At 45.2% G+C, this 24,338-nt stretch overlaps 1 protein-coding gene across 3 annotated transcripts; it reads left to right on the top strand.

The window, feature by feature from the left end:
- The first annotated feature begins 3,439 nt into the window (after positions 1–3,439).
- Positions 3,440–24,302, top strand: LOC134346377 (sialic acid-binding Ig-like lectin 15). Of its 3 annotated transcripts, none has more exons than XM_063047732.1 (5): positions 3,440–3,530; positions 7,782–8,198; positions 14,042–14,320; positions 19,488–19,862; positions 22,358–24,302. In XM_063047732.1, the coding sequence occupies exons 1-5, from the start codon at positions 3,482–3,484 to the stop codon at positions 22,363–22,365; spliced, it is 1,128 nt and encodes a 375-aa protein (XP_062903802.1). In that variant the 5' UTR covers positions 3,440–3,481; the 3' UTR covers positions 22,366–24,302. The 3 variants fall into 3 exon arrangements, with proteins under 3 accessions (XP_062903802.1, XP_062903801.1, XP_062903800.1); XM_063047731.1 differs by having other exon boundaries at positions 14,042–14,401; XM_063047730.1 differs by having other exon boundaries at positions 14,042–14,401; positions 19,482–19,862.
- The last annotated feature ends 36 nt before the right edge of the window (positions 24,303–24,338 follow it).

Below are 24,338 nucleotides of genomic sequence, written 5' to 3'. Positions count from 1 at the left end.
AGCACTGAGGGTGCACTTTGTAGCGCCAGGGACACGGGTTCGATTCTTGACACGGTCCAGCAAATACCCAGAGTTGTGTTGAAGGAGTATTGTGGTTAGCGCAAGCACTTTACAGCGCCAGTGATCACTGATCGGGGTTCAATTCCCGTTGCCGTCCGCAAGGAGTTCAAGCTTCACAGTACATTTATTATAGGAGTATATATTCAGTACTCAACTCTGAGATTCCTCTTCCCCGCAGACAGCCACGAAACAAAGAAACCCAGGAGCCCATTTAGAGGAAAACATCAAACCCCCATGAGCAAAAAAAAAGAACAAATCGCGCAAACGGCAAAGAAGAGTGAGACACGCAGAACGCAAAACAGGAAATCACAAAGACATCCTGAGAGTCCAGGCGTATTCAGTTCACGTCAATCTTGCGCCGCTATTTGCTGGCGACAGCGGTAGTCCGTCCGGATCAAAATCGCACAAAACAGCAACGAGAAAAGGAGCGACCAGAAACTCTCAATAACGTGAACGTTTGTACATTCTCCCCGAGACAGCATGGATCTTCTTCCGGTGCTCTGGATTTCTCCCATACTCCACAGACTCCACAGGGTTAGAACATAGAACATAGAATAGTACAGCACGTTACAGGCCCTTCGGCCCGAAACGTTGCGCCGACCCTTAAACCCTGCCTCCCATATACCCCCCCCCCACTTTAAATTCCTCCATGTATCTGTCTAGTAGTCTCTTAAACTTTAGGGCGAGTAAGTTATGGAAACACTAAGTTGATGCCGAAAGCCTGGCAACTCTTGCGGTCTCCCCGTGGAACATCCTCGTGGTTTGTTGGTCGTCAATGCAAACAACGCATTTCACTATATGGTTCAATGTACACGTGTCAAATAAAGCTAATCTTTTAAATCTTTAACATAAAAGAGAAACTTGCTTCTTGCTCGGTGTGGATGCACACTTAGTTGCAAATGAATGTGTGGGTGCGTTAGGGCACTGAGTGATTCCGGTATCCCACAATTACAACATACTTTGTCAAGTGCTTCACTGGCTGGACTGTAACTGTGAGGCATCGGTTTAGGGTGAGAGGGGAAAGATGAGGGGTCACGTTTTCAGCCAGAGGGTGGTATATATAGAACGAGCTGCCAGAGGAAATGGTTGAAGCAGCTGCAGTAGTCATTTAAGACTTTCTTCTCTTCTTTCAGTTAGTCCTGACGAAGGGTCTCGGCCCAAAACGTCGACTGTACCTCTTCCTATAGATGCTGCCTAGCCTGCTGCGTTCACCAGCAACTTTTATGTGTGTTGCCAGAGTCATTTAAGAATCACTTTAGTGCATAGAAGGGTGAGGCTTGTAGAGGTGTGGGCTGAATTCAGGAAGTTGGGATTGGAAGGGTGGTCAGCATGGTCTTGTTGGGCTGAAGGGCCTGTATTCATGTTGGATTGCTCTACGACTCTGTGATTCGTGGAATGTTCAAGTGGGGATTGGAATTTTCTGCAGGGGATAAGATAGATCAGGGTGAAAGTCATTATCAGGGTAATGGAGACAGACAAAGAACTGTTCTACCAGGAGCTGACAGACTCAATCGCCTGGAACCCCTCTCAACGTTGTAACAATTCCATGTCTGCTTTCCCTGGCGTGCCCACTCATTGGAAACTGAATTGAATGGGAACCATCCCATCTGATTCACTCATTGTTGAGTAAGGAGTTGAGTGTGAAGGGTGGTTAAGAAATTGAGCAGACTAAGGGAAGAAACCCAGGCAGTGGAATTTGGTTGGAATTATCAAGACAAAGTGCTGCCATTGTACTGATGGGCACAATGGCCTCTGCCTGCACTCAGCAAGCCTTCAAAATACCTGCTTTAAGCAGAGAAAGCTATTAAAAATTACTGAGTGACTACTCCCAGGCCAGGTACAATAAAACAAAGTTACTGATGTTATTATTTCTCCCTGGCAGAAATAACAAATGACACAAGGTCAAATCCCACCATAGTAACTGGGGAACTTGAATTAATTTTAATTAGGAATAAAAGGATGGATTTAACAGAGTGTTTATGGAATTTTGTAACATTTTTCCTGCTTCCACCTGCCAAGCCTTTTATGAAGTGTGGGGTTCAGGGGCAGGGATGAGGGGGAGTTAGAGGTCAGGGGCGATAAATGAAGAGATAGGGGCAGGAGCCTGTTTTCAGAGTCCAAGTTGAAGTGCAGTGATGTTGAAGGCTAGTGATACCGGTGGGTCTGGTCTGCAGGCATGGAGGACAAAACCACTGATGCTGCTGCTTAAGGACAGCGGTCAGCAGGTTCCAAGGACAAAGGGTTGTTGACCCACAGGTGAGTGAGTGAGTTATATTTTATTAACTTATTTATGGTAATTTTGTGGTTATATGGCTTTTGGACTCATACAGAGAGCTGGTAGAGAGTCTTCTGAAATGGTGTGAGAACAACAATCTGAGTCACAATGTGGACAAGGCAAAAGAGGTGATTGTGGACTTCAGGAAGGCACAGATTGACCACTTTCCATTGCACATCAATAGCTCTGCCCTGGAGAGAGTGAAGTTCCTTGACGCGCACATAATGGACAATCTAACCTTGACCCACAACCCACAACACCTCTTCACTAGTCATCTACCCCTTCTGAGGAGACTCCCCACTGTATTTTAACAACTTTCTACAGGAGCACCATTGAGAATGTCATGTCTGGCTGCATCATTGTGTGGTACGGGAGCTGCAAGGCATCGGACTGCAAGAACCTGCAGAGGGCAGTAAAGACTGGCGAGAGTATCACCAGGGTCTCCCTCCCCCCAGTTTGGGACATTTTCCAGGAGCATTGTAATCAAAGGGTCTGAAGCATTGTTGAGAATCCCTACCACCCATCCACAATCTCTTTGACCCGGTACATCAGTAAGGAGGTACTAGACATCAGGACTAAGATTTCCGGACTGGGTAACAGCTTCTTCCCTCAGACTGTAAGACTAATGAATACCCTGACACCACTGAGATCTCGTCACTGGGACAGTGAGATGTTTAATGTATACTTGTGCTGCACATTACATGCATTTTGAATTATATTTTATTAACTTATTTGTGACAGTATTTTATTTAATGTGCTGTGTGTGATCTAAGTTTGTGGGCACACCACGGGCTGGAAGAATGTTGTTTTGTTTGGTTGTATACATGTACAGTCAGATGGCAGTAAACTTGAACACAGAGTCCACGGAGGGGAGCTGGTGTCTGTGATGTGCTGAACTGTGTCCATAACTCTGCAGTTTCTTGTGGTCTCGGGCAGAGCCGTTGTCGCACCAAGCCCTGATGCATCCAGACAGAGAGCTTTCGGTGGTGCATCTGTACATAGAAGCTATGGGTGCTGAAGTGTACTGTGTTTGGTTCACACATCAGCCTGGCACTTACAGGGTTACAGAGGCGGAGAAATGACTGATGGTGTGGCTCAGGAAGAAGCAGCCAGGATCAGACTCCTGGAGGTGGGTGGTAGTGGACAATGCTGGCTGTCTTGCTCTGCATAATCGTCTGTGTTTTTTCCACTGGGGGTGAGTATCTCACAGTGTGAGGCACAAACTTATTCCACTCCGGAGTAAATGTGGTCAGAGTTTAACCCTCTTATCCTGGACTATGTTAGCTCTAAACCCACCCATCAGCTCATTCACTTGCTGAGAACCCCCTGTGTTGGGACCGACCAAATCCCTTTGGCGAGCTGGGCAGTCCAACATAACGTTTGAAATCCGTGCTGAGATTTGAAAATCTCTTGCCTTTCTAATGCAGCAGTGGAGGGAAAACTGAGATGCTGCAGGCGAGAAACGGTCTCAACATTAGAGGGATGGGGTGAGAAGATACTTCATCATTCCCAGTGGGAAGAAACTTCGGAAGTCTTTCTCCCGGAGGGCACAGGGATTCGAGAGCATTAGAGAGAGGAATGAATTGATTTTTGGATGTTGAAGTAATTGAGAGGTATGGGGCTAGAGCGAGAAAGTGGGGCAGAAATAAAAGATGGGCTGCGATATTATCCAACAGGAGGTCAGAATCGAGGGGATGGAAAGGTTATTCCCACTTCAGGTTCTTGTTTCTCTCATGTCCTTTTGTTTGACAGCATTCTGGTAACAAACCATGGATAAATGTATTGGGAGCCGGTTAATGATTCACTGGCAACCAGGCTGAGGAATCCACAATGGTTTATGACTGATAATCGAGGGGCTGGGGAACACACAGCAATGAAGTAAACCATTCAACCCAGTCAGTCATTGCTCTGTTAGTTTCATCAAACACCATCACAGGATCTTCTTTCCTTTTCTCCGTGAAGCAAACAGCATGGAAACAAGCCCTTCAGCCTAATTTGCACGTGCCGATTGAGATGTCTGTCTGAATTAGTCCCTTTTGCCTGCATTTGATCCATGTAACTCCAACCCTTTCCTGCCCCCGTGTACCTGTCCAAGTGCTTTTTTAAACACTGTAGTTTTACCTACTTTTACCACTTCCTCTGGCAGCTCATTCCACACACCCACTACCCGCAGTGTTCCGAATCAGAATCAGTAATCAGGTTTAATATCACCGACGTGTGATGTGAAACTTGTGTGTATGTGTGAGAGAGAGATAGAGGGGAGGGAGGGAGGGAGAAAGAGAGAGAGAGAGAGAGAGAGAGAGAGAAAGAGAGTCAATGGGTGAGTGTGTGTGTGTGTGTGTGTGTGAGAGAGAGAGAGAGATTGAGGAGGGGTTTAGAACATAAGGCATAGGAACAGATTTAGACCATTCGGCCCATTGATTATGCTCCATCACTTTCGTGAATAAGAGAAAATCTTCAGATGCTGGAAACCCGAGCAACACACAAAATGCTGAAGGAACTCAATGGACCAGGCAGCATCTGTGGAAAAAAGTACAGTTCATGTTTTGGGCTGAGACCATACTCCAGTCCGGCCAAAGGGTTTCGGCCTGTAACGTCAACTGTACTTTTTTCCACAGATGCTGCCTGGTCTGCTGAGTTCCTCCAGCATTTTGTGTGTGTTGCTCACTTTCACGAACTTCTGTTATTTGCTTTTTATTGTTTGCACGATTTTTTTTTGCCAGTTGGGTGTTTGACAGTTTTCATCTTCAATTGGTTCTACTGTGTTTCTCTATTTTGTGGCTGCCTGCAAGGAGACAAATCTCAAGATTCTATATAATATGGAGACTTTGATAAATACACTTCGAACTTTGATTCCCCCCCACCAATGTTGAGTTCCTGCTGCAGATTGTGCGTTGGTGCAGATTTTAGCACCTACAGTCTCTTGTGTTCTCCTACACATTTTGCTGCTGTTATAAGAGGAAGCTAGTTTTGTGTAGTGGGTCCCATTCTTGCCTCTGAGTCTCAACGTAGTGGGTTTAAGTGACCAAACAGAGACTCCAGGATGACTATCTGATGCAGCAATGGATGGCATTGATCCCAGCACACTGTGCAGAGGGTGGAGTGCATCACTTGAAGTTCAACTCAATGGTTTGGTTGGTGCCAATCCTCTCCTGCTCTGCCGAAGGACTATGAGCTCACTTTCAAAGTCACTACAACTCATGTTCTCAATATTATTTATTCCTTATTTATCTTTATACTTTATACTTTATTGTCGCCAAACAATTGATACTAGAACGTACAATCATCACAGCGATATTTGATTTTGCACTTCCTGCTCCCTGGGTTACAAATATTAAAGATATTTAAAATGGTAAAAATTAGTAAATATTAAAAATTTAAATTATAAATAGAAAATAGAAAAATGGAAAGTAAGGTAGTGCAAAAAAACTGAGAGGCAGGTCCGGATATTTGGAGGGTACGGCCCAGATCCGGGTCAGGATCCGTTCAGCAGTCTTATCACAGTTGGAAAGAAGCTGTTCCCAAATCTGGCCGTACGAGTCTTCAAGCTCCTGAGCCTTCTCCCGGAGGGAAGAGGGACTAAAAGTGTGTTGGCTGGGTGGGTCGTGTCCTTGATTATCCTGGCAGCACTGCTCCGACAGCATGCGGTGCAAAGTGAGTCCAAGGACGGAAGATTGGTTTGTGTGATATGCTGAGCCGTGTTCACGATCTTCTGCAGCTTCTTTCGGTCTTGGACAGGACAACTTCCATACCAGGTTGTGATACACCCCAGAAGAATGCTTTCTACGGTGCATCTATAAAAATTAGTGAGGGTTTTAGGGGACAGGCCAAATTTCTTTAGTTTTCTCAGGAAGTAAAGGCGCTGGTGAGCCTTCTTGGCAGTGAACTCTGCTTGGTTGGACCAAGTCAGGTCATTTGTGATATTGACCCCGAGGAGCTTAAAGCTTTTGACCTGTTCCACTTGCACACCACTGATGTAAATTGGGTCGTGCGGTCCGCTACTCCTTCTGAAGTCAACAACCAATTCCTTTGTCTTACTGACGTTGAGGGATAGGTTATCTATTATTATTCTTACTTTGTTTGTCTTTTTGTATTTGCACAAAAAGGAAGGTGGTGACGAACCGGCGTATAGGAGGGAGATTGAAAATCTGTTTGAGTGGTGCCATCACAACAACTTCTTACTCAATGTCAGCGAGACTAAGGAGCCTGTAATTGACTTGAGGAGGAGGAAACCAAAGGTCCATCAGAGGATCAGGGTTGGAGAGGGTCAGCAACTTTAAATTCCTCAGTGTTTTTATCCTGGATGACCTGTCTTACACCCAGCACACAAGTGCAATCATGAAGAAAGCACAGCAGTGCCTCTACTTCCTTAGGAGTTTGCAAAGATTCAGCATCACATCTAAAACTTTGACAAACTTCTATAGATATGTGGTGGACAGTATACTGACTGGCTGCATCACAGCCTGGTGAGCAAACACCAATGCGCTGGAACAGAAAATCCTACAAAAAGTAGTGAATATGGCCCAGTCCATCGCGGGTAAAGCCTTCCCCACCATTCAGCGCGCCTATATGAAACACTGTTGCAGGAAAGCAGTACCCGTCATCAGGCTCACCACTGTCCAGGAGATGCCCTCTTCCCACTGCTGCCATCAGGAAGAAGGTACAGGGCATCAAGATTCTCACCACCAGGTTTAGGAATCGTTATTACCCCTCAGCTTTCAGGCTCTGGAGCCAAAGGGGATAACCTTACTCAACTTCATTTCAGCATTGAAATGTTTGCAATCAGGCTCTGGAGCCAAAGGGGATAACCTTACCCAACTTCATTTCATCATTGAAATGTTTGCACAGCTTATGGACTCCCTTTCAAGGGCTTTTCATCTCATGTTCTTGATATTTGTTGTCTACTTATTATTATTTCTTTCTTTTTCGTATTTGAATAATTTATATCTTTTGCACACTGATTAAACACTCAAGTTTGTGTGTTCTTTTATTCTTTCAATTATTATTATTATTATTTTATTATGGATTTATTGAGTATGCCAGCAAGAAAATGAATCTCAGGGTTCTACAGTACATGGTGACATACATGTACTTTGCTAATACATTTACTTTGAACTTTGAAAAGTTGTCTTTTACACATTGGTTGTTTGTCTGTAGTTTTTCATTGATTCTCTTTTGTTTCTTTGTATTTATTGTGAATGCCTGCAAGAATATTCTTCCCACATTCCACAGTTATACTGGTTAGCAGGTTAATTGGTCATTGTAAGTTGTCCTGTGATTAGGCTAGAGTTAAATAGGTGGGTTTCTGGGCTGTGTGGCTCACTGAATCGGAAAGGGCTATTCCACACTGTCTCTCTAGATAAAATTAAATAAACTGAATCTCAGGTTAATAAAGGTGACAAATATATGTAATTTGATAATATTTAATTTACTTTGAACTTTGCAGGCCTCCATCGTAATGGCAGGAGCCTGGAGAGACCGGATGTGGTGACATGGAGTGTGGAGAGCCCGGACACGGTGATAGGGAGGGTAGGAAAGCCAGTGGTTCTGTTCTGCACGTTCACTCACCCTCACCATGCATACAGAGGGAACATCAGCGTCAGCTGGAGGGAAGAGAAGACGGGCAAGTGGTTTCTCAATTACACCAATTACCCTTCGGGCAACGGGTTTGCCAGTTGGATCCAAGAGAGTGCAGGGGAGCGCTTCCAACTAGTGGGGAGTCCGCGGCGGAACGACGTGTCCATAATCATCAGGAGTTTGAGACCTTGTGATGACCATACGCAGTATACTTGCCTTGTGGAGCTGCAGGTGCACAGGAATCAGACAGCCCATAACTTCTCCCAAACACTTCTCATGGTAACAGGTGAGGAACTGTTCCAATTGGCTTGTGGATTATTCAATACAAAGCATCACTTAACAGACATGTTACTGCTTCCACTGATTTGTTGAAAGTATACAATTAATTTCACACCCCCATTGTCCTCCCCTCGATTGGAACCCATCCAAGTCCAAATCCAATCATGGGAACATCTTTCTTTGAGCTGCCACCTGCATTTTTGCTTTCTCCTTATTTGGTCTTTTGTCCAGTTCTGCTTGAGGCATTCAGTAATGTCCAGTTTCTTTAAGGATACTCCTTACGGTTATTAAGTCCAATGCTCTGTGAGGTCTCCCATCCCACTTTAACATTTTTCTCTGGAATGCTGCCAACAATTCATTAGTAAGAAGATGAACTTAATTTGTCAAAATATACAGTGAAATAGAAAGGTTTATCATATGAGGAGCACTTTATGGCTCTGGGCCTCTATTCATCGGAATGCAGAAGAATGAGGGGTGATCTCAATGAAACCTCTCGAACGTTGAAAGGCCTCGATCAAGTGGATTTGTGATAGGATGTTTCCTATAGTGGGGGAGTCTAGGTCCAGAGGACACAGCCTCGGGATAGAGGGACATCCCTTTAGAATGGAGGCGAGGAGGACTTTTTTCAGCCAGAGAGTGGTGAATCTGTGAAATTTGTTGCCACAGTTGACTGTGGGGGGCCAAGTCAAGTCAAGGGTTAATAGATTCTTGATCAGTCAGGGCATGAAGGGTTACGGGGAGAAAGTAGGAGACTGGGGCTGAGAGGGAAATGGATGAGCCGTGGTGAAATTGTGGAGCAGACTTGATGGGCCAATTGGCCTAATTTTGTTAACAACCAATACAGCCCAAAGTTGTGCTGGGGGAGCCTATAAGTATCACCATGCCTCCACCACCAACGGTACAGTGCCCACAACTTACTAACCCTAACCTGAACATCTTTGGAATGTGGGTGGAAACCAGGGCACCCGGAGGAAGCCCTTGTGGTCAAGGGGAGAACATTCAATTCTTTACAGAGAGTGGCAGGAATTGAACGGCAGTCGCTAATCACTGGCACTGTAAAGCGTTAAGCTAACCACTATGCCACTGTGCCGCCAGCTGTTTTGAAAGTGTTAAGTTGTAGTTACCCTCATCTATCCCCCGCCCTACAAATGACACAACTCAAGATGTCCTACCACTGAACACTGGCTATTATATTGTCAAATCCTGCCCTAGAGAATTACCCACACTCTCCACACTGAAAGACACTAACAGAGTCTTGCCCCATTGGAAGTGGCTTCCTTCAGATGAGCTGATAAACAATGCTCCAGTTAGCTCACTAAAGTGATCAGAAAAGACCCCATAGTACCATCTGCAAAAGCAGCAGAGGGTTTCTTCCTGATGACTTGGCCAATATCTCAAGCAACATCAATAAAACAGTTGACATTGTCCTTACTTTACTGTGCAGGTGGTGAAACAGTCCCTCACATGGCGATGCATCAGTATCATGTATTGTATCCAAAGCAGCCTCCTCTATATCCAGGAGACCCAACATAGATTTGGGTTCACTTCACTGAACTCCTTCCTTCCCTGCTGCTGTCACACCAGGACCCTTCTGCAACTAAATTCCAATTCCCATTTCTACACCAATATGTCTGTTCATCGCCTCCACTATTGCCAGGAACAACCATCTCATATCCTGCCTTGGTAGTCTCCAACCTGAAGTATGAACATCATTTTCTTTAGCTTCTGGTAACCACTCCCCTCTGCCCCATTTTGATCAGTAATTACTAACCTCATCACTCTTCCTGCCTGCTCGCACATTCCACTCTCCAGTTCCCCTCCTCACTTCCTTCCCTTTATTTCATGGTCCACTGTCTGCTACTAACAGATTCCATGGTCCACCGTCCGCTCCTAACAGATTCCATCCTTTTCAACCCTTTATGATCTCCACCTCTCACCTCCAGCTTCTTGCATCATTGCCAGTGATATCCATCCCTGACCTGCCAATCACACCTCATTTCATCTGTCACCCACCAGCTCTTGTTCCATCCCTCCCCCCTCCTCTTTACCCTCTTTATACTGTCTATCTCTCCTCTTTATTTCCAGTCCTGATGAACGGTCTCAACCCAAAACATCATCTGCCTATTTCCCTCCTGACGCACATAGTTCCTCCAGTTTTTCATGTGTTACTGCTTTATTGTTATATGTGGAAACTTTCTGAACATCTGCTGTGCTTCTTGGTCACCTTAGAGCATAAAATCGAGGGTCAGGAGTCAACCAAATGGAGCCTGCAACCTGCTTCACCATTCAATGATATAAAGCAACACACATCAAAGTTGCTGGTGAGCGCAGCAGGCCAGGCAGCATCTCTAGGAAGAGGTACAGTCAACGTTTCGGGCCGAGACCCTTCGTCAGGACTAACTGAAGGAAGAGCTAGTAAGAGATTTGAAAGTGGGAGGGGGAGGGGGAGATCCAAAGGGGGAGGGATGGATCCAAGAGCTGGACAGGTGATTGGCAAAAGGGATATGAGAGGATCATGGGACAGGAGGCCTAGGGAGAAAGAAAAGGGGTGGGGGGAAGCCCAGAGGATGGGCAAGGGGTATAGTGAGAGGGACAGAGGGAGAAAAAGGAGCGAGAGATAAAGAAAATGTGTATGTAAATAAATAAATAACGGATGGGGTACGAGGGGGAGGTGGGGCATTAGTGGAAGTTTGAGAAGTCAATGTTCATGCCATCAGGTTGGAGGCTTCCCAGACAGAATATAAGGTGTTGTTCCTCCAACCTGAGTGTGGCTTCGTCTTTACAGTAGAGAGGCGTGGATAGACATATCAGAATGGGAATGGGACGTGGAATTAAAATGTGTGGCCACTGGGAGATCCTGCTTTCTCTGGCCGACAGAGCGTAGGTGTTCAGCGAAATAATATAATGCGTCACCTTTGTGGTAGATTGGTTGTGGATAGTGTAGACGTTTGTCGTAGATTATAATAGGACATTGACAGGCTAGAGAGCTGGGCTGCAAAGTGGCAGATGCTGTTCAATCAGAAAAGTGTGAGGTGATTCACTTTAGAAGCTTGGACTTGAAGGTAGAGCACAGGGTTAATGGAAAGATTCTTAGCAGTGTGGAAGAACAGGTGGATCTTGGGTTTCACGTCCATAGACCCCTCAAAGTTGCTATGCAAGTTGATAGGTTGATTGAGAAGGTGTACGTTGTGTTGGCTTTCATTAGTCAGGGTATTGAATTCTACAGTTGTGAGGTAGTGTTGCAGCTCTATAAAACTCTGGTTAGACTTTGGAGTATTGTGTTCAGTTTGGTTGCTTCATTATAGGAAGGGTGTGGAACATTTAGAGAGGGTATAGAGGAGAATTACTAGGATGCTGCCTAGATTAGAGAGTATGTTTTTTGAGGTCAGGTTGAGTGATCGAGGGTTTTTCTCTTTGAAGCGAAGGAGGATGAAAAGTGACTTGATAGGGGTGGATAAGTTGATAAGGGGCATGAATAGAGTAGGTAACCAGAGTCTTTTCCCCAGGGCATAAATGTATAAACAAGAGGGCATAATGTTAAAGAGATTTTGGAGGAAAGTACAGTATATGGGGGGGTGTCAGATGTAAGGTATTTTTACACAGACAGTGGTAAGTGCATGGACTGTGCTGCAAGGGGTGGTGGTAGAGAGATAAATCAGGGACATTTAGAGATTCTTAGATAGGCACATGGATGATAGAAAAATGGAGGGTTATGTGGGAGGGAAGAATTAAATTGATCTTGGAGTAGGTTAAAAGGTTAGCACAACAAAGTGGGCTGAAGGGCCTGTACTGTACTGTTCTATGTTCTTCATCATTTCCTGATCTTCATATCGATTGACTCCTCCAGACTCCAAAAGTCTATTCATAATATAGTGACCCTGATTTCACAGCTCCCTGAGTAAAGAGACTATTCCTGTCTTTGGTTATAAACAATCCTCCCATCTGTTGGGAGACCCCACACTCTGATTCAAGACCCTTCAGACATGGAGAACATCCTCTTACCATCTACCATGGTAGGCAATTAGAAGATCTCAATGAGCTCAGTTCCCACTTTTCCCAGACCCAACGGATTTGCCCTGTCCTGCTCTGTCCTGGTGGGACAGCTTTCTTCCACCAATAAGGAAAAGAGCGACGGTTCTTGCAAAGATTTTTAGTAGCAGCTTCCAGGGCCTTTTATTCGTTAGTAGGTTGAATAACCTTCCTGCTAGGTGTGATATGATCTCACTTTCTCTTTCAGTTAATAGTTTCAGATGTTGGCATGTGGCCAAGTGGTTAAGGCGTTCGCCTAGTGATCTGAAGGTCGCTAGTTCGAGCCTTAGCTGAGGCAGCGTTGTGTCCTTGAGCAAGGCACTTAATCACACATTGCTCTATGACAACACTGGTGCCAAGCTGTTTGGGTCGTAATGCCCTTCCCTTGGATAATATCAGTGTCGTGGAGAGGGAAGACTTGCAGCATGGGCAACTGCTGGTCTTCCATACAACCTTGCCCAGGCCTGCGCCCTGGAAACCTTCCAAGGCGCAAATCCATGGTCTCACGAGACTAATGGATTCCTATAAAAAAAATAGTTTCAGACAAACACTGATGGGAACTTTTGGTTTTATGGTGAAGGAAGTGTCTGCCACTGGCCTCGAGCATAGCCAACCACAAAGATCTAATAATATCTCTGGTTCAAAGTAAATTTATTATCTAAGCACATATACGTCACCATATACAACCCTGCGATACATTTTCTTGCAGGCATACTCGGTAAATCCTTAATGGAATAACAACTATAATAGAATCAGTGAAAGACCGGACCGATTTGGGTGGAGGGGGAGAGACCTGAGAGGTGTACAAAATGATGAGATGCAGGGATGAGGAAAACTCTTCCATGGGCGGTCACAAGCTCAGCTGCAAAAGGAGGAGGGTAGTGCATGGGGCTGGCAACCCCACCCCAGAGCTACAGAATGCAACAAAAACTAAATTGCAGAATAGACTGGACATAAGGAACCCCGTTCGAGTATCGCTGTCTCCCATCCCAGGGCTCCCACTGGTTCAGCGATACTGGTGTGTTGCAATGATTTTATATGTTCATACGGGGAAAATATGTGCTGTGTGTTTAATATCCAAACGTTACTTAAAATGTTATGATGCCATTATATAACCATATAACAATTACAGCACGGAAACAGGCCATCTCGGCCCTTCTAGTCCGTGCCGAACGCTACTCACCCCTAGTCCCACCGACCTGCACTCAGCCCATAACCCTCCATTCCTTTTCTGTCCGTATACCTATCCAATTTTTCTTTAAATGATAACATCGAACCTGCTTCTACCACTTCTACTGGAAGTTCGTTCAACACTTACTTCAAGCTCCCCTGTCCTCCCCGATAATTGACTTATTGCTATATTCATGCGAGGAAAATATGCACTGCGTGTTTAATATTAAATTCGTTAGATAAACCCTTTTAGAAACGAAATTGAGTGTATTAGCCACATATCACCTATATTCCGGTCGTGATTAACACCGCACCACCCCCCTGAACAGAATCGCCAGAAACAAATTGTAGAAAACATTGGCACATACATGCATGCAGAAATCGCGCATGCGCACAGGTGCCCGCGCAAGGCTTCATGGTCCTTGTCGTCTTTTGGGGTAAACAACGTATTTGACTGCTACTCTTGTTCGTTGGCAACCCTACCCCCCCCCCACAAGAATATTGTCAATATGAAACCGGTCCACAGTGCAAAAAAGGTTGGGGACCCCTGTCTTATGGTAAGCATTAACAGTTTTACTGCCCTTGTTACTGCAAAGACAGCACAGTTAATAGTTGAATAACATAATTCTTTGCAACACTTCTCTATCCAAGGTGGTTTCAAAGCAACTTCGGTGATCGGGAAGAGGGGAGGTTCTTCCAGACTGCCCTGTTCCTTCAGCCCCCTTGATAAGAAAGTTGCGTCCATCACTATCCTCTGGACGAAGGGGAATCCTTGGAAAGGGACCACTGTCTTCAATCAGACTCGCTCCAGCTCCGTCAGCACTCCCTACACCATCACTGTAAACGAAGGAGGTCGCTATGAGCTGGTGGGAAACCCAGAGCAGGGAGACGCCTCCATCGGGGTGACGGACCTCAGAATGAATGACTCTGGTGATTATTTCTGTTGTGTTTGGGTCAGGAATTCCACATGGGAAACGGTGATTCAGGACGAGACAGGACTCCAGGTTATAGGTAAGGAAACACCTTTGTCAGTGAGAACAGCAGCCGTAATTCTTGAGCCTTAGCATCGTTCGTCCTGGAGTGGATTTGATGGTGTTTCTCTTTATTCATAAGGAGATCGTGGCTAGCACCAGCATTTCTTACCCATCTGCACTCCCTTCTGCTCAGCAGAGTGGTGGCAGACTCCCTGTCTGAGCTGCTGCTGTCCCTGCGGTGACGGTGCTCCCCCAGCACGTCTGAGCAGAAGCTCCCAGAATTTAGATCGAATTGGCAGCATTTTGTTTCCAGGTCAGGGAGGTGTGTAACTTCAAAGTTACACAGTTTTCAAATTCCACATCAACTTTAAATTAATTTCACTCAACTTCAACTTTCAAAGTAAATTTCCCATTAAAAATCGTGTATGTTACCATGTACTAACTTGAGATTTGTTTGCTTACAGATATTTACAGGGAAAAAGAAATGCAATAGAATCTTACAAAAAATACTATATGTAAGTTAGTATTACAGCACCAGTGACCACCACAGTCTGTAAAGAGTTTCTACTTTCTTCCTGTGACCACGTCATTTTCCTCCGGATTAATAGGTTAATTGGTTACATGGGCGTAAATGGGTGACACTGGGTCTTTGAACCAGAACAGCCTGTTACCCTGCTCTATCTCTAAATAAAACATCATGGAAGGGCCCCAGAGGACTCCAGGAGGAAATGATGGTGGTATGTCACGGTAGCCTAGCAGTTAGCATCACACTATTACAGTGAACTGGGTTCAATTCCCGCTGCTGTCTGCAAGGGGTTTGTACGTTCTCCCTGTGACTGTGTGGGTTTCCTCTGGGTGCTCCAGTTTCCTCCCACAGTCCCAAAGGTGTACCGGTTAGTAGGTTAATTGGTCACATGGTGTAATCGGATGCCGCGGGCTCCCAGAAAGACTGGCAAATGTTCAATGTGCAAAAGAAAACAAACTGAACTACCTCGAGATTCATTTTCTTGTAAGCTTGTGTAGCCCCCCCGGCCACCCTCAGGGTCGCTCGGCTCACTGTCGTCTAGGGAAACAGCCCTCAGCCCCGCCAAAATGGGTAATTAGTTTGTGTGGATGCTGTGTGATGTACCCCACCCCGCCCAAATAACAGACAAAACACCAGATACAATTAAATGAATTACAGTTTATAGATATTACTGGAACTACATAATCAATAGAGAATAAAATACACTTGTAAGAATACAATAAAACTTATGAAATACCAGACATAAAGGAAGACTGACAAACAATCAATGCATAAGGGAATTCAGACTATGTAAATTAAAACAATACTGTGAACGTGAGTTGTAAAGAGTGCTTGAAAGAGAGTCTGCAGGTCGTAGAATCAGTTCAGTGTTGTGGTGTGGGGCCTGAGGCTCCTGTAACTCTTTCCTGACGGTAGTAGCAAGAAGAGGGACTGGCCTGGATAGTGGCAACTGGGAAACTTGACAGTATTTCTCTGTGCCTGTCATTCAAAGGTGGTAGAAGTTCGTCATGGGACTGACGGGTGCTGGCAAAGAAACTGTGCAAGGTGTTAACTGCAGCCTCAGTGCAGACTAGTGGAATTTTACAACACAGAGCAAGGCTATTTGGCCTGTTTGTCTCTGCTGCCATTTAGAAAGCATTGCCCACTCCCTGCTTCATCTGCAGAGCGCCGGAATCATTCCCCATTGAGCACATATCTAATGGCATAAAGATTAGATTAGATTATGAGGACACGCAGCTTTCTTTTATTGTCATTTAGTAATGCATCCATTAAGAAATGATACAATGTTTCTCCAGAATGATATCACAGAGACACATGACAAAGCGACTGAAAAACTGACAAAAACCACTTAATTATAACATATAGTTACAACAGTGCAAAGCAATACCGTAATTTGATAAAGAACAGACCATGGGCACATGGTAAGAAGTCTCAAAGTCTCTCGAAATTCCCATCATCTCACGCAGACGGTGAACCTCCAGCACCGCAAACTTGCCGATGCAGCATCCTGGAAGCATCCGACCACAGTCCGACTCCGAGTCCGTCCGAAAACTCCGAGCCTCCGACCAGCTCTCCGACACCGAGCACCGAGCACCATCTCTGCCGAGCGCTTCGACCCCGGCCCCAGCAACAGGCAAAACACAAAGCCGAGGATTTGGGGCCTTCGTCTCCGGAGATTCTCGATCGCACAGTAGCAGCGGCAGCGAAGCGGGCATTTCAGAAGTTACTCCAGATGTTTCTCTGTGCTTCTCACAGCTGTCTCCATCAAATCAGGATTGTGCACAGCCCCCTAGTTAACACATACGATATCATTCGGAACAGCTGCATGGCGCCGCCATTTGATAAAGGTCAAATTTACTGTCGCTTTATCTCATGACAATATCAGTGATTCTGACCTGATTCAAAGTTCAAGATACATTTACTTCAAAGTATGTGTACATTATACAACCTTGAGATTCGTCTCCCAACAGGCAGCCGCTAAACAAAGAAACCCAAAAGAGCCCATTAGAAACAGACTGTCAAACACTGCAGAGAGAAAAGTAAATCATGAAAACAATAAACACAAGCAATTAGCATTCTGAACTGAACTGAGATACAGCGGAGAAACAAACTGCACGGTAGCGCACCAGTTAACGCAATCACATGACCGTGCCAAAGGTCACCAGGGTTCAATCCCTTACCGCTATGTGTAAGGAGTTTGCTCATTCTCCCATCGCCACATGGGTTTCCTTCCCCTTCCCACAGCAGTGGAGCAGTGCGCGAACAGGAAACTTATCTGTCAGCTCCACACAGCTGCTTCCTATACCAGTCATTCCCTCAGGCTGACTGACACAGTGGTGTAAGTGAGAGGATAGTGCATCAAGGATCACCTTTGTTTGCCATATGCATTTACATATACTCGGAATTTGTTGTGGTGTGCTGGTCAGGGTGCAGCATGTAACAAAAAAACAGCATATGGGATAAAAGGTGCATAAATATATAAATACCCACGGGTGCTAACTACAATGTTTGATCAGATTAACTGCTTGGGGGAAGAAACTTTTAAGATGGTGTGCAGTTTTTGTTTTAATTGCCCTATGGTGCTTTCCAGAAGAGAGCTTTTGGAGAAGGCAGTTTGCAGGATGGGTGGTGTCCAATAATGTCGCCTGCCTGCTCCTTTGTTCTGGACACGTACAAGTCCTACAGTGATGTATATGGGGTGTCAGGGAGGGGTAGCACCTCTGGTGGGGGAACATGTCGTGTCCTTTTCAGGGCGGTTAGTCCACCTTTGGTCCCCACCTGGCACTCAGCTCTCACCTGAGGCTCCCCATAGCTGTTTGCATGCGACAGCGGCCACACCCCAGGCAACGGCTTCGACAAGCCGGCTAAACCAGGTGAGGGTAGCCGACGGGTCTCAAACCCTCGGTGAGATAGGGAGTTGTCTATCCCAGCATGTGAAGACAGACTCCGGCGGATTGAGTGGACGAGACCAATGGAAGGTCCAACGGTCAAGAAGGTGGTCTTTGCAAGCGTCGTGGAACGTGTAGAGCAGGACAAGACACAGAAGACGTCCTGGTCATCCACTGCACCTAGTCCCATCTCCAGCCATCTAGACTCTGTCTTGCCACTGGATCCAGATGGGAATTGGGAAGAGAGAGTGAGGCTGACGCTGCGCAACTCTCCCTCACTTAAATCCAAGTCACGCGCTAGTCTCGACACCATCAATAATGGTGTTGAGGTCCTCATCGACGTCAGTGATGGACGAACAACAGTGATGGTTGACTGCAGTCAATGGCCTTTACTGCTGACCTGACAGTTCGCTTTAGTTTCTGTATATCGTGAGACATATATGTGATATAAACAGTATGAGGATTCCCCCTTCTGGGAAAGGTATGACCCGGACAAAAAGGACGGGTTGGACCTGAACCCAAGAGGGGTCCAATATCCTTGCAGGCAGGTTTGCTGGAGCTGTTGGGGAGAGTTCAAATGAACTTGGCAGGGGCTTGGGAACTGGTGTGATAGGGCTGAATCCCACTGAATCGTGGCTGAATGAAGATCATAGCTCGGAGCTTAATATCCAAAGATACACATTCCATCGAAAGAACAGACAGGAAAGCAGAGGGGGTGGGCTCTCTCTGTAGGTAAAAACTGAAAACAAATCTTTATAAAGAAGAGATGTAGCATCAGGAGATGTAGAATCCTTGTGGGTAGAGTTAAGAAACTGGAAGGGTAAAAAGACCCTAATGTTCGTTATAAACATATCCAATGTTGGCATTCATTTTGAGAGGACTCGAATATAAAAGCAAGGATGTAATGTTGAGGCTTTCCATAGCTTTAGTCAGACCACACTTGGAGTATTGTAAGCAGCATTGGGCCTCTTATCTGAGACAAGATGTGCTGGCATTGGAATGGGTCCAGAGGAGGTTCACGAGAATGGTTCTGGGAATGAAAGGGTTAACGTATAAGGATCATTCGATGCCTCTGGGCCTGGACTCCCTAGAGTTTAGAATAACGGTGGGGGATCTCCTTGGAACCTATCAAATATTGAAAGGCCGAGATAGAGTGGACGCGGAGGGGATGTGTCCTACAGTGGGGGAAGGCACAGCCTCAGAATAGAGGGACGATCCATTTAGAACAGAGATGAGGAGGAACCTCTTCAGACAAAGGGTGGTAAATCTGTAGAATTCATTGCCATGGATGGTCTTGGAGCACATGTCATTGAATATGTTTAAAACTGAAGTTTTTATATAGGTTTTTGATTAATCAGGGCATCAAAGGTTTTGGATAGAAGATAGAAAAACAAGGTTGAGAAGGATAATACATCAGCCATGATGGAGCATAATCAATGGGCCGAATGGCCTAAATCTGTCCCTATGTCTTATGTTCTAAACCCCTCCTCAATCACACACACACACACACACACACACACACACACACATTACACACACACACTCACACACACACATTACACACACACACACACACACACACATTACACACACACACACACACACACTCACACTCACACACACACATTACACACACACACACACACACACACACACACACACATTACACACATTAATTTAATCCATTTTTGTTTCTCCTCGAGTCCCAGCCACCATCCTGGAGCTGTCTCTTGTGACTGATGATGACAGAGAGACCCTGGTGTGCAGGGCTGAAGGAGAACCCCCTGCAATCATCACGTGGATCGGCCCTGAGAACAGTGCATTGCCCGCCAACGGTAGTGAGATGAGATTCACGCGAGATCCAGAGCGACATCAGGTTGTTGGGGAGCTTTTCCGCCCCAGGACGGGAGGAAGCTACCACTGCGTGGCTGAGAATGGACACGGAAGAGACACGCGCGAGATTGACCTGTCCGCCACCGATAACAGTTACTCGAATTTCATCATCGGAATGCTGTGCCTGATTCCACTGATTAAGTTTCTTCTCCTTCTAATAACAGGCATCATTCTCTTCATTAAGATAAAAGGTACCTCAGGCCTCATCTATTTGTTTTAAAGCGAGTGTGAAGTGAGGCAGTTAGCCATCACAGAACATAGAATATTACAGCACGGAACCAGTCCTTCAGCCCACAATGCTGCGCCGATCTCCTCACCTACTCTAATATCAATCTAAACTTTCCCTCCCACATAGTCTCCATTTTCCTATCATCCAAATGCCTAAGTCCCCTAAATGCCCCCAATGTGTCTTCCTCTACCACCACCCCTGGCAAGGCATTCCATGCACGTGTAGAAAAACTTAACTCTATCATCCTGAATCACCTTAAAATCATGCCCCCTCTTATGGGCTGTAGAGAGCATTCTAACTGGCTGCATCACTGCCTGGTATGCAGGAGAGACTGCCGCACAGGATCTGAAAATGCTGAAGAAAGTTGTAAATTCAGCCAGCTCCATCATGGGCGCTGGCCTCCCCAGCACTGAGGACATCTTCAAAAGGCGATGCCTCGAAAAGGCGGCATCCATCGTTAAGGGTCCCCATCACCCAGGACATGCCCTCTGTCTGGTTTATTATCCCTCACAACCCCATTCTCCTGCCTTGGGCCTGGGACCTTTGATACCCTCCCTAATGAAGAACCTATCAAACTCTGCCTTAAATATACCCAATGACTTGGCCTCCACAGCCGCCTGTGGCAATGAATTCCACAGATTCACCATGCCCTGGCAAAAAAAAAAATCCTCCTCATCTTCCTTCTAAATGGATCTCCCTCAATGCTGAGGTGGTGCCCTCTGGTCCTAGACTTACCCACTATAGGAAACATCCTCTCCACCTCCACTCTGTCTTGGCCGTTCAGTATTCGATAGGCTTCAATGAGATCCTCATTCTCCTAAACTCCAGTAAGTACAGGCCCAGAACCATCAAACAACCCTCATACATTAACCTTTTCATTCCTGGGATCATTCTCGTAAACCTCCTCTCCAATGCCAGCACATTTTTTCTTAGATAAGGGACACTAAAATGCTCACAATACTCCATGTGAGGTCTGACCAATGCATTATAAAGCCTCAGCATTACATCCCTGCTTTTATATTCTAGTCCTCTTAAAATGAATGGTAACATTAAGATTGCCCTCCGTACCACCATCTCAAACTCCAAGTTAACCTTTAGGGAATCTTACATGAGGACTCCCAAGTTTCTTTGCACCTCTGATTTTTGAATTTACTCCCCATTAAGAAAATAGTCCATCCCTTTATTCCGTCTACCAAAGTGCATGACCATGCACTTCCCTACGTTATATTTCACCTGCCACTTTCCCCATTCTCCCAATCAGTCTAAGTCCTTCTGCAGATTCCCTGCTTCCTCAACACTATCTGTCCCTCCATCTATCTTTGTATCATCTGCAAACTTAGCCACGAGGCCATCAATTCCTTCATTCAAATCATTGACATATGATGTGAAAAGAAGTGAACCTAACACCAACCTCTGAGCACATTACTAGTCACTGGCAGCCAACTAGAAAAAATCCCCGTTATTCCCATTCTTTGCCTCCTGCCAATCATCCAATGCTCTATCCATGCTAGTATCTTTCCTCCAATACCATTGACTCTTAACCTATTAAGCAACCTCGTGTGCAGCATGTTTTGGATGTAACTATCCTGCACCATCCAAATTTCCCTTTGGAAACTCTAGACATTGCTATTCTGTTGATATCCCTGCTCCTGCCCCCTTCCAACCACTTTGTCCAGCTCCTCTCTCTTGCCTCTGTATTCCCTTTATTCCACTGTAATACTGATATATCCAATTTTAGCTTCTTCTTCTCAAACTGCAGGGTGAATTCTATCATATTATGGTCACTGTCTCCTAAGGGTTCCTTTACCTTAAGCTCTCTAACCAAATCCAGGTTATTACAGAACACCCAGTCCACAGTTGCCATTCCCCTAATGGGTTCAAACACAAATTGCTTTAACAAAGCTATCTTGTAGAAATTCCCTCTCTTGGAAATCCAACACCAACCTGATTTTCCCAGTCTACTTGTATACTGAAATCCTCCACGATTATCGCAATTTTACCCGTTTTACGTGGCAACTGATTGCAGTCAAATATTGTCCTTGCCTGTAAGTTTGTTTGCTCTCCCTGTGTTTGTTTCCTCTAGGCGCTCCAGTTTTCTCGCATATTCCAAAGACGTACAGGTTAGGGTAAATAAGTTGTGGTCATGCTGTTTTGGTGCTGGCAGCATGGCAACGCTTGCTGGCTGCCTCCAGGATCTGTTCGGACTGTGTTCACATTGATGCAAAATAACGTATTTTAAGTGCAGTGAAATATGTTTTTTTGCGTCAATGACCAACACTGTCTGAACATGTTCTAGAGGCAGTTACCAAATGTGCTCTGCTGCCGGCACCAACATATGTATGTTTGATGTTTCGAAGAACAAGTGACAAATAAAGCTAATCTTTAGTCTTAGAGGTAAGATCTTTACCTTATTTTACTAATTAACTCTTGGTCTTCCAATTTTTGTTCCCTTGCCAGAGAACTGAAAGATTCGTACATTTACAACAATCCCCATTCACAATGAGTTTGAACACCTGGGGAGAGCAGTTTCTTGTATGTTGACGGAATGATTCTACTTATTGACGCACTATAATTCAGAAGACGTGGCAATTCTGGACCATGGAAAACACAGCATCCACTGGAACACAAGCACTTCCATTTTGACCTATTCTTAGGGGTTTTACTAAAATGAACATCTTTGGAGAATGTTGTGAAAAGTTTGAAGGTTTGAATCTGGATGAAGGGTCTCGGCCTGACTCTTTGTACCTCTCTGCTGATGCTGCCTGACTTGCTGAGTTCCTCCAGCATTTTGTGTGTGTAACTGTGAACAGTACAATCTTTTCCACGTGAACACTAATTGTGTTTACCAAAACTTTAAAAAGTGTCCTGACATAAGGATGCTATGTAAAAGAACATCTCCCTTTTGTACAGATTGTCCATAGGTTATAAATAATTGACTTATGGACATTTGTACTTATGAACAAGCTCCCTCAGCATTTGTAAATTCAAGTATACGTACGGGGGCTCTCTGAGTCACAGCAGGGCGTTCAGAAGCCTCACAGCCCAGAAGAACAAGCTGTGAACCAGCCGAACTCTCTTTGTTTTTATTCTGTGGTACCTTCTGCCTGATGCAGATGTTGTATCTCCCCTTTCCAGTCCACCACCACACAGAGAATAATAGTTGAAACACAAGAGGTTCTGCAGATAATGGAAATCTTGAGAAACACACACACAATACTGGAGGAATTCAGCAGGTCAGGAATAAACAGTCGATGACTCGGGCCGAGACCCTTCATCGGGGCTCATCAGAAGGACTTCATTGGGAATAATAGCTTTCCGCTTTGGAAACAGAAGTGGATAACCACAAATTGATCCACTTCAGCCTTTACCTGCCATGCATTTTCCAGTGTGACTCAGTCATCAAAATGACTGCAGTTCTCGTGTTGATGTGTGCAAATGACCTTTTTGTCACCACAGACAAATGAATGAGTACCACCAGGGGTATGGACAGGGTGAACGCACACACGCTCTTTTGAAACCAGACGGCATGGGTGTAAGGTGAGAGGAGAGAGATTAAATAGAAATCTGGGAGACAACATTTTCACCCACTGAAAATGAATCTCAAGGTTCATATGGTAACATATGTACACTTTGATAGTCAATTTACTTCAAATTTTGTACAGATTCAAAATGCTCTAGTGTTGACATGATCTTCCCATCAAAGACCCACTTTGACTTTGCCCTGCCTATCTCGACCATCTGGTTCCCCCTCTCCTTCTCTTTCTCCCATGGTCCACTCTCCTCTCCTTTCAGGTTCCTTCCTCCACCTATTAATCTGAGATTCTTACTTTATCCTGATCCACTGCCTTCCCATCCGCCACCTTCCCCATCTGTCTGCCTTCCCCATCCACCGACATTCCCCATCCATCTGCTTTCCCCATCTGCTGCATTCCCCATCTGCTGCATTCCCCATCTGCTGCATTCCCCACCCACTGCCTTCCCCATCCACTGCCTTCCCCACCCACTGCCTTCCCCATCCACTGACTTCCCCATCCACTGACTTCCTCATCCGCCTACCTTCCCCATCCACCTCCGTCCCCATCACATGGTCTCACCTATCATCTGCCAGCTTGTACTCTTTCCCACCCCGCCTCTCACCTTCTTATTTTGACCTCTTCTTTCTTCTTTTCCAGTCCTGATGAAAGGTCTCAGCCTGGAAAGTCAACTGTTTATTCCTCTCCGTAGATGCTGCCTGACCTGCTGAATTCCTTCAGCATTTTGTTTGTGTTACTCTGGAATTCCATCAACTGCAGCATATCTTGTGTTTATATTTATCAATCCTTGTCTATTTATGTGTAGCTTTTTCCATTGTACTAATTTTTTCCCATAAATTTCTGCAAGAAAATAAATTTCAAGTTAATGTATGGAGACATATATCTACTTTGATAATAAATTTAGT

Source organism: Mobula hypostoma, chromosome 5 (genome assembly GCF_963921235.1).
Source record: "Mobula hypostoma chromosome 5, sMobHyp1.1, whole genome shotgun sequence".
Lineage (NCBI taxonomy): Eukaryota > Metazoa > Chordata > Chondrichthyes > Myliobatiformes > Myliobatidae > Mobula > Mobula hypostoma.
The sequence above is the reverse complement of the archived record's forward strand: the minus strand, read 5'-3'. Positions and strand labels throughout refer to the sequence as shown.

Excerpts from the sequence above, each read along its gene's own strand:
- LOC134346377 (XM_063047730.1), top strand. The coding sequence starts at position 3,482 with ATGCTGGCTGTCTTGCTCTGCATAATCGTCTGTGTTTTTTCCACTGGG. Across the intron at positions 3,531-7,781 it reads CTGTGTTTTTTCCACTGGGG|GCCTCCATCGTAATGGCAGG; the intron begins GTGAGTATCTCA and ends TGAACTTTGCAG. Across the intron at positions 14,402-19,481 it reads GACAGGACTCCAGGTTATAG|TCCCAGCCACCATCCTGGAG; the intron begins GTAAGGAAACAC and ends TTTCTCCTCGAG.